Source organism: Coregonus clupeaformis, chromosome 8, assembly GCF_020615455.1.
Source record: "Coregonus clupeaformis isolate EN_2021a chromosome 8, ASM2061545v1, whole genome shotgun sequence".
NCBI classification, from domain to species: domain Eukaryota; kingdom Metazoa; phylum Chordata; class Actinopteri; order Salmoniformes; family Salmonidae; genus Coregonus; species Coregonus clupeaformis.
The window spans coordinates 49,656,950-49,667,933 of NC_059199.1; the positions used below are offsets into that span (position 1 = coordinate 49,656,950).

Sequence of the window (10,984 nt, forward strand, 5' to 3'; positions counted from 1 at the left end):
TTAATAAGGGTATGAAAATAAAGAAAGGAAGCAAGCACCTGACATGTAAGAAATGGAGGATAGAAAATAGGCTACATTTATGAATGGGGACAGAATTTGGGGGATAGTAGAGGTGTTTCAGGATCAAGTAAAAGCTGTACAGACTCCTTTAGTTAGATTTTCACCAAGAGCTTGGAATGTCCCCAAATCAATTTTCCAAGGGCATTGTCACGGTTATTGTCACAAAATTATAAAAACAGAGAGTGTGTTATCTACAAGCTTCTACAAAGTCTTATTGATGAGTTCATGACAAGTGTGAGGTGAAGTGGGACACTAATGTATTTCGAATGAGAAAATAGTGTCCCAGTTCATTTACTAAAGTGTCCCACTAACACTGAAAGCCATGCTTTAGCAAAAGTATGGGTGTGATGTTTTTTTAGGGGTTGTAGCATCTAGTGAATAATAAATTATCAAGTTGTTTGATCATAAACATTTAGATAAGACCTTAATTGAAATAAACATCACTTGAGTAGTGGTAAACTGATTTTGATTGTCTAAATAGCGATCTACCAAAAAGTGTCCCACTCATGCATACTTACCCTAAACCAAATTCCAATTCCAAAACTTAAATAAATGGTCCTCTAAATTATTTTGTGGGTTATTCATGTCTATGTTCTATCCTAACAGGACAAGAGAGGTGGGGATATATTTAGTGTAGCCTATAGCCTAATTATTGTGTGAATTATGTTAAGGCTATTATATTACAAAGTGGCTTCAAACAGGCTGTCTTAAGTAGCCTACAAAGTATTTTAGTATATTTTATATTTTGTATATTTTATTGTTTCACTGCACTGCTTTTATACATTGAAAACAATTACAAACATTGTCCATCAAGCTATAAATAAATGTAAACAAATACCCTGCATTAAACATGCATGGTGAGGATGATACATTTTAACAAACAATGTTAGGCCTACAAATTGACCTTTGTACGTATAGCAAGTTGCAATAATGTATCGCTATTTCAGAGCACGACGCTTTGCGGTAATCTGAAGCTGCAGACGGCAGTCTGTCGCTACGGCAACTACACATTCACCAGTGATTGGTTCTCACCCTTCCGTAAAGCAGTATGCCATGTGCGTGTTTGTCACCAGTTACCACAGCCACAAAGTCAAAATGGGCGTTATCATTAAAATTCATGAAAACAAAAAGTAGCTTTTTTGGTATTCATTTAAGTTTAGGCATAAAGTTATCAATGTGGTTAATGTTAGGGTTAAGGTTAGTTTTAAAATCAGATTTTAAGAAGATAAATTGTAGAAATAGGCGGGGTTTAACCTTAATTATCACATTGTGGCTGTTATAACTAGTGACGACCATGGGAGTCTCGAAAGTGACTCAAGTTGTGATGAATTGACAAAAGGCTTTGTCTGTCTTTTTATATTTCCACAAATATTTGATGTCCATGAGAAATGAACACATAACGTTTTGTTGGAGACATGGCTGAGAAATTTGATAACCTCGAGGAGCATCTCGAGAAGTTCGTTGAAAATATTCGACAGATGGGAATCATCGTTAGCGACTTTCAACCTAGCAGTCAAACAGGACTCAACCAAAAACTGTAAGTGATGCCAGTTAGCTAGCTAGGTGTTTCTCGTATTACTAGCCATCATAGCTAGCCACTTAAATATGTGACTACTACCTAACTCCCCAAGTTATCAATAGACTACAGTTGTTTGCAAAAGTCAAATGATGGTTAGCCAATGCTAGCTAGTCTCCACATAGCTAAGTTAGCTAGCTAGTTAGCTACTTTGATAGCTAGCTAGTACAGTCAATGTCATAGACCAGGGATGGGCAACTTCAGTCCTCGGGGGCCAGAGTGGTGTCTCACTTTAAAAAAAAAACGGAAGATCATAATTTGTTGATTAAATGGAGTCAGGCGTGTTAGTTGGGGCTGGGGAAAAAGTGTGACACCAATCAGGCCCCAGAGGACTGAAGTTAACCAATCCCTGTCATAGACACATAGCAGGGTATAAAAGACTGCACATAGATTAATGACCTGATTAAACGCTAACTGACAGTAATGTTGAGGTAGGTAGATGATTTTGGCTGCAATTTGTTGAAACGTCTCTACTCCTGTGCATTTCAGAAACTACATGATCACTGGACTGCAGGACATTGAGAAATGTCGCCAGCAGCTACATGAGATCAACGTTCCTCTCGAGGCTTTTGAGTGAGTAGATGTACCAACTGAAATATACGCCTGCCATGTCTAGATCTCTAGTTTATTTGTGAGACTCGGAAGCCCAGGCTTCTCATGTAACTTTTGAAAGCCTGGAGAAGTTCTCAGGAAGATGATGAAGAGGGGTGGTCAAGATGTAAACTAGTGGTGACGCGTTGCCACGGGTTGGGGGATTTTACCACAGAGTTTCTAAATCCAGAGGCGCAACATCGCGAGAATTCCGGAAATGCTTGCCAAGCAGACCAGGCCGGGGTTTCAGAAGTGAACAATTCTTCTTTAGATGTACATTTTTCAAAATCTAAAGGCACAACCTAGATTTGAGCCAATGTCTTAAGTAGTTGAACATGTTATTACTCCAACCTTGTGAAAGTGACAAACTTACACATCTTAAGTCAAAAACAACTTTATCGAAGGAGTGCCTTTTGATTTGACGGCCTGCACAGTTCTGTGTGAGACGACCGTTAGACCCGAAGACAAGTTTATGCGCATGAGCTTAGCTAGCCAACGTCGCCATGACATCGCCTACAAGTGTGAAATGGGAATTTCTATTGGAGAATGAGTTTTCGCATGTCTTTGATTTTGAGATTGCATCGTCTATCGATGTTTGACAGCCATCGTCGATGGTGACGACATCATGATGTCACAATGTTTTTTTTATTTGACTGCACCTCTGTAGTCTGCGCACAACAGAGCAGTGCAGTGAGCACACAGCATGGCGACATGCCAAATGGCCTATTCCCTATTTCCCATAGCCTAAAAGTTCAATACATATGAGGTAGTTAGACTGTTAACATAATGCAAGAGAACAATGTAGATTGTAGAAAGAGCGGAGAGCACCAAAGCAGCACATAGCCTACTCTTTCATGATCAACCATCAAATGAATCTATAGGCCTAACAGAGTTCCAACTCAGAAAGTTGTTTGTGAATAGCCTAAATAAAAACATAGTATGGTTATAATGAGAGAGAGAGAACAAACAATTGCAAGATAGACTAATGGAATAGGAAGTATAAACACACTTTTTACGTTTCTGCTTTACTTGACTAAAGTGTTGGCAAAATAAAACCATACAGCCAATAATGTAGGCCTTCACATAGGCTACTGTCAATAAAAGTTGCAGTCAATGTTACTTTGACAAGTTAAAATTATAAACTAATATTTATAATATTATCAGTGTTTATTGTCTTTTGAATTGTGCAATCGGGCATAAGCTCCCGCAGCAGCACTTTCAAAAAGTGGAAACAAAAAATGAATTAATGATGAGTCGGAGTTGTCTCAAATGTTATTTTCAACAGCTTACAAATTGTGCATTTATATAGAAGTAAAAAACAATCAGATAAAACACATTTATTATTTAGCTTATAACATTCTTTATAGCACTTGAATGAACATTGGCTTAGGCAAAAAATGAATAGGCCTATTATCTTTAGGCTATGCCTTTTGCCTATCAAACTGTAAAAATCCTAAATATACACACTTTTCCCCCCTCACCATCTACACACAATACCCCATAATGACAGTGAAAAGTTATTGAAAATGAAATACAGAAATATCTAATTTACATAAATATTCACACCCCTGAGTCAATACATGTTAGACTCACCTTTGGCATTGATTACAGCGGTGAGTCTTTCTGGGTAAGTTTAAGAGCTTTGCACACCTGGATTGTGCAATATTTGCACATTATTCATTTAACAATTCTTCAAGCTCTGTCAAGTTGGTTGTTGATCATTGCTAGACAGCCATTTTCAAGTCTTGCCATAGATTTTCAAGACGATTTTAAGTCAAAACTGTAACTAGGCCACACAGGAACATTCAATGTCATCTTGGTAAGCCACTCCAGTGTAGATTTGGCCTTGTGCTTTAGGTTATTGTCCTGCTGAATGGTGAATTCATCTCCCAGTGTCTGTTGGAAAATAGACTGAACCAGGTTTTCCTCTAGGATTTTGCCTTTGCTTAACTCTATTCCGTTTCTTGTTAAGCAAATGTTTACTCCTGATCTCATTTAGGCTTGCCATAACAAAGGGGTTGAATACTTGACTTACATTTTTAATTCATTTGTAAAACAATTCTAAAAACATAATTCCACTTTTACATTATGGGGTAGTGTGTGTGTGTGTTTAGGCCAGTGACACAATCTCAATTTAATCAATTTTGAATGTGGAAAAAGTCAAGAGGAATGAATACTTTCTGAAAGCACTGTGACGTAGCCTAAACAAAATAAGTACGAAAATAACCTCAATTTGTGCAAACAAAAGTCTTTCTTTCAAGGTTTGACAGAATATTTTAGCTTATCCTATAGACCCCCCATATTCAACTGGCAGTCTGCGCTGTCCAGATTCGCCGCCGGTATCATATAAACACACAAAAGACATTGAAAAATGTGTAGAATTGCAGGAAATGAGCTTTAAAACAGCCAACAAATACACTGCCCCAATGAAAAATTTGTTGAATTGCAGGAAATTAGCTTTAAAACTGCACAATTTTCTCTCTGCCAACAAGAGGGGTGTGAACAGTTTGGTTTCAAATAGGTTGTGAGGTAGGGGTTTGTTACTACGCCGATAAATGACAATATCCATCCGGACCTTTGCCACCTAGGAAATGTTCCCTTTACCCTGATGATCTGTTTGCATATTCTGCAAGTGACTTGGGTCAGGTCTGCTGGCTCACCTTTTATCGTTCGACCTAAAACCGAATAACTGCCAAACAGGCGACGATGTGCTTTTCTTTCCCACCAAGTCAGTCATAGTTTTTACTGATTTAGTGTATGGAAGCTATACTATAGTGAAATCCTTTTTTAATTTTAGTTTTATTTTTTACAGTCAAACTGTCTAAAAGTAGCCTAATTGGAGAAAGAATATCGCACATTTTTTGCGTGGTGGCAGCATCATGCTGTGGGGAGGTTTTTCAGGGACTGGGAAACTAGTCAGGATCGAGGGAAAGATGAACGGAGAAAAGTACAGAGATCCTTGATAAAAACCTGGTCCAGAGCACTCAGGACCTCCGACTGGGGCGAAGGTTCACCTTCCAACAGGACAACGACCCTAAGCACACAGCCAAGACAATGCAGGAGTGGCTTCGGGACAAGTGTCTGAACGTCCTCGTGTGCCAGAGGCCGGACTTGAACCCGATCAAAATAGCTGTGCAGTGACGCTCACCATCCAACCTGACAGAGCTTGAGAGGATCTGCAGAGAAGAATGGGAGAAACTCCACAAATACAGGTGTGCCAAGCTTGTAGGGTCATACCCAAGAAGACTCGAGGCTGTAATCGCTGCCAAAGGTGCTTCTACAAATTTCTGAGTAAAGGGTCTGAATACTTATTTAAATGTGATATTTCAGTTTATTTTTAATTAAATTAGCAAACATGTCTAAAATCCTATTTTTGCTTTGTCATTATGGGGTATTGTGTGTAGATTGATGGGGGGGGGGGAATAATTGAATCCATTTTAGAATAAGGCTGTAAAGTAACAATGTGGAAAAAGTAAAGGGGTCTGAATACTTTCCGAATGCACTGTATAATATATATTTTTTAAAGATAAGCTAATATAACTGATATCTGAGTGTTTTTATGGACAAGAGAAACATAGCCCTACCATTTTGTAAATCATTCTGTAGACTAGATAAACAAACAATATTGCGTTCTTCCCACCAATTGACCCCTCTGTGTGCAATGGGACAATGTGTCATTCCACATCGCCCAACCGTAGTTGCCACTGATCAAACCAATCACATAGTTTGCATGGGTGGAGAGCCAAATAGAGATTGTGTTGCTAAACTAGTGATGGGCATAATTCTGAGTCTTTTCAATGAGCTGGATCTTTTGGCTCCATTCACCTAAAAGAGCTGTTCATTTGACTGCCAAAGGGTTCTTCGCTCGGTAGTGCATAGAAATTGATGAAAAACAGCAACTTTCTAATGTATAGTCTAAAAGGTTTCCTACCATTATGTCAGATGGTGAAATGTGAGTTCAAATAAAACATTTACCTGATGAAATTACATTACTTGCAATTTTTTTAATTTTTTTTACACACTGCAAAAATGAGCTAGGACTGGAATGAGGCTCTCTCCACACTACCTTTTTGTTCCTACAGTGAGGATTGAACATCTTCAGATAATGTTTTTATAACTTATAAATCTGGGAGCCATATGAACGGATCTCACAGATGCGATTCGGTTCCCGACATTTACCAAAAATATCAGTTCAAAAAGAGCTGTTCATTCGCGAATGACCCATCACTATTAAAAACAAAACAAAACAACATCTGAGTTGCAAGAAGCTAGTATGCACTTTGTCCGACACGGTAGGAAAAGCGACACAGACAAAACAAGGAAAAACGAAAAACAAGGAATGCCTCTCTGGAGGCTCAGTTGGTAGAGCATGGCGCTTGCAACGCCAGGGTTGTGGGTTCGTTTCCCACTGGGGGCTAGTATGAAAAATGTATGCACTCACTAACTGTAAGTCGCTCTGGATAAGAGCGTCTGCTAAATTACTAAAATGTAAAAAAAAAAAAAAAAAAAGTGTTCTCTGTGCCAATCAAATCTGAGCTTGAATTCCAGCGCTTCCATTAGGGATGGGCACGGTTATTCGACAATCGACCGGACGTTAGTATTAGATTACTTGGTATACATTTTTGCGAATAATAAATATATAGGCCTATTTTAACAATGAAGGCTTTGTTTAAAATTGTAATAAAATAATTTGTGACATTGCTACATAGCCTACAAGGATAGACCATTTTATATTCAAAAAATGTATTTAAAAGTAATGCGCCCTATTAAAAAAATAAATATATATATATATATACAGTGGGGGAAAAAAGTATTTAGTCAGCCACCAATTGTGCAAGTTCTCCCACTTAAAAAGATGAGAGAGGCCTGTAATGTTCATCATAGGTACACGTCAACTATGACAGACAAATTGAGGAAAACAAATCCAGAAAATCACATTGTAGGATTTTTAATGTATTTATTTGCAAATTATGGTGGAAAATAAGTATTTGGTCACCTACAAACAAGCAAGATTTCTGGCTCTCACAGACCTGTAACTTCTTCTTTAAGAGGCTCCTCTGTCCTCCACTCGTTACCTGTATTAATGGCACCTGTTTGAACTTGTTATCAGTATAAAAGACACCTGTCCACAACCTCAAACAGTCACACTCCAAACTCCACTATGGCCAAGACCAAAGAGCTGTCAAAGGACACCAGAAACAAAATTGTAGACCTGCACCAGGCTGGGAAGACTGAATCTGCAATAGGTAAGCAGCTTGGTTTGAAGAAATCAACTGTGGGAGCAATTATTAGGAAATGGAAGACATACAAGACCACTGATAATCTCCCTCGATCTGGGGCTCCACGCAAGATCTCACCCCGTGGGGTCAAAATGATCACAAGAACGGTGAGCAAAAATCCCAGAACCACACAGGGGGACCTAGTGAATGACCTGCAGAGAGCTGGGACCAAAGTAACAAAGCCTACCATCAGTAACACACTACGCCGCCAGGGACTCAAATCCTGCAGTGGCAGACGTGTCCCCCTGCTTAAGCCAGTACATGTCCAGGCCCGTCTGAAGTTTGCTAGAGTGCATTTGGATGATCCAGAAGAGGATTGGGAGAATGTCATATGGTCAGATGAAACCAAAATATAACTTTTTGGTAAAAACTCATCTCGTCGTGTTTGGAGGACAAAGAATGCTGAGTTGCATCCATAGAACACCATACCTACTGTGAAGCATGGGGGTGGAAACATCATGCTTTGGGGCTGTTTTTCTGCAAAGGGACCAGGATGACTGATCCATGTAAAGGAAAGAATGAATGGGGCCATGTATCGTGAGATTTTGAGTGAAAACCTCCTTCCATCAGCAAGGGCATTGAAGATGAAATGTGGTTGGGTCTTTCAGCATGACAATGATCCCAAACACACCGCCCGGGCAACGAAGGAGTGGCTTCGTAAGAAGCATTTCAAGGTCCTGGAGTGGCCTAGCCAGTCTCCAGATCTCAACCCCATAGAAAATCTTTGGAGGGAGTTGAAAGTCCGTGTTGCCCAGCGACAGCCCCAAAACATCACTGCTCTAGAGGAGATCTGCATGGAGGAATGGGCCAAAATACCAGCAACAGTGTGTGTGAAAATCTTGTGAAGACTTACAGAAAACGTTTGACCTGTGTCATTGCCAACAAAGTGTATATAACAAAGTATTGAGAAACTTTTGTTATTGACCAAATACTTATTTTCCACCATAATTTGCAAATAAATTCATTAAAAATCCTACAATGTGATTTTCTGGAAAAAAATCTCATTTTGTCTGTCATAGTTGACGTGTACCTATGATGAAAATTACAGGCCTCTCTCAACTTTTTAAGTGGGAGAACTTGCACAATTGGTGGCTGACAAAATACTTTTTTCCCCCTGTGTGTGTGTGTGTGTGTATATATATATATATATATACACACTGATAACGTGTGTAGGCTGTTATTGTCGGTTAATCAAGGCGGCGCTACAGAGACTCCATGTGCAGCAAGTGAACTGGGAGATTTCTTATCAATGCAAAATGGAATTACAATTATGGAATTAAGTTGGCTAAATAAGAACTAGGCTATAATCATCAACCAACAGTTAGGCTGTCGTTTCATATGAATGGAGTTGTAGACAAGTAGGGGGAGCGCTGAAAAATAGCCTGAATTAGCCTTGCTACTTTAGCTAGCTAGTTACTGTAGCTAGCTAGCTTCTTTACAAGCAATAACTTTCTATAATTGGCGTGAGTCGGATTTGGCTACTTTTTTTTCCTCTTTCAGCGTGCCCCACACATACCGGTTCCTCTCCTGTCTCACCCCTTCCCCACCATCCAGCTGAAACAAGCAGAGCGAGCAAGTCTCCATTTGAAGTTTTAAGGTTTTCTTTAAAACATGTATTTCGACTATCCGGATAGCCAAAAAATATATATATTATTCAAATAGTGAAGTCATTTCAAATGCCCATCCCTAACTCTCATTCAAATGCAGAATCCAATAGTTAAGTTCTCCAGACTTCTAATAGTCAACGAGATGAGCTTTTGAAGGATGGCCATGCGAGACTATGGTGAGCATAACAGAAGGAAAGTCACCCAAGCTCTTTCTCTCCCTCAGACCTCCACTTGGCCACAGACCTTTAGCCTAACTCAACTGATGTAATGTTTTGTCTTGTGTTGTCAGATACATAGACCAGGGTCGTAACCCCCAGCTGTACACCAAAGAGTGTCTGGAAAGGGCCCTGGCCAAGAATGAGCAGGTCAAAGGCAAGATTGACACCATGACGGTAAGTAGCAGTAGATTCAAGCCTAATAAAGACCTAGAAATAGAAGATCAGTACATTGAGGAAATTACATGATGACAAGTAGTCTTGGTTACACTTTGGTCAAAGCTTGCTGGTACAATGCATTAGGGTGTGATTTATAATGCATTGTAAGAAGTGTCCTAAGCAGATACAGTATAACGCCCTTATACTGTCTTATTACCATCAGAACCATAATGATCCGGACTAAATAACAGTAAATAATCTACAGCTTCAACCTCTGACCCCTCTGTTCTGTCTCTGGTTGCAGAAGTTCAAGAGCCTGCTGATCTCTGAGCTGGGCAAGGTGTTTCCAGAGGAGATGACCAAGTACAAGGCTATCCACGGAGATGACCCCCCCTCATAGTGACCCTTGACCTTTTAACTCCCTGACCTCAAAGCCACAGTGGGGTCTCACCCAGCAGGATCAATGAGTCAGCCAGATGACATGTATTAATATTCATGTAATATTAATGGGAAAGTGTGTTGTTGACATTGAGAAATAGACTAGTCGGAGATAATGAGAGCGTGGTAGAGGTAGTTGGAGGCGCAATTCTTTGTTTCTGATTTGGGAAGAGTAATGTGGCAAAGATGCTCAATGGAAGGGTACAAAATATTGTGGACACAAAATCATCAAAGGAGCTGAGGATAGGATAGTAAGAACTTATTGCCTTTTTCAAGTATCTTTTAGTTGTACTGGAAATATGACATTTTCTCAATCTGATATCTGGCTAACTGTTTCCTCCTGCTGTGTTGAGATCCCACCTACAAGATGTACATAATGTTTATACTCCTACAGAACCTTTTTGTAAAGACCTAAAGATCATTGTACAACACTGCAGACCTGGAATGCGACTCCGTTTTGTATCAAGCTCAGTTATCAAAAGGTGTCTTGTTCATGGGCAAGAACCTAGCCCAGAGGTTTGAAACACTCATTTTGTTTTGATTTGATCTTGTTAGTTTTTGTTATGTTTTTAAAATAAATGGGCTTGTGATTGAAATATTAGTCTGGTATTTACTGCCATGCTAGCTCCTTGTAGGCCACAATTCGTGAACAGGAACTTGAATTATAAGTCTAATGTATAAGAGTTTAAGGCCTCAATGTCACATTCTATTCTTTCACCCAAGGGTCAAATCACTAAGCACATTACATTGTAAGAGGTTGTGTTTAGTGGGTATTAAAGAAGGAAATTTGATATTTTTTTACCGACAGAGAACTTGACGAATAGAAATGCTATTAAATTTATTTTTTCCATTTGCAAACATTCTCTCCCTACAGAATGTGGCCAGATCAGTCCATCACCATCGTGAAGGGAGTAAGGCCAGAGTAGGAGATGACACTGGTTCTCCTATGTCATTCTCCTGTCTCTGGGTGACATTTTGGTGTCGACGGTCTCTTGTATCCTCAGCGTCATGGCTTTCCCTGCAGTGTAATCCTGTACCGTGCGCACGTGTGTGGGGTTG

General features: G+C 39.5%; 1 protein-coding gene across 1 annotated transcript; it reads left to right on the plus strand.

Annotated features, from left to right (window-relative positions):
* The first annotated feature begins 1,128 nt into the window (after positions 1-1,128).
* On the plus strand, positions 1,129-10,521 carry LOC121571887 (mediator of RNA polymerase II transcription subunit 10). The gene is made up of 4 exons (XM_041883668.2): positions 1,129-1,597; positions 2,126-2,209; positions 9,403-9,505; positions 9,792-10,521. The coding sequence occupies exons 1-4, from the start codon at positions 1,476-1,478 to the stop codon at positions 9,885-9,887; spliced, it is 405 nt and encodes a 134-aa protein (XP_041739602.1). The 5' UTR covers positions 1,129-1,475; the 3' UTR covers positions 9,888-10,521.
* The last annotated feature ends 463 nt before the right edge of the window (positions 10,522-10,984 follow it).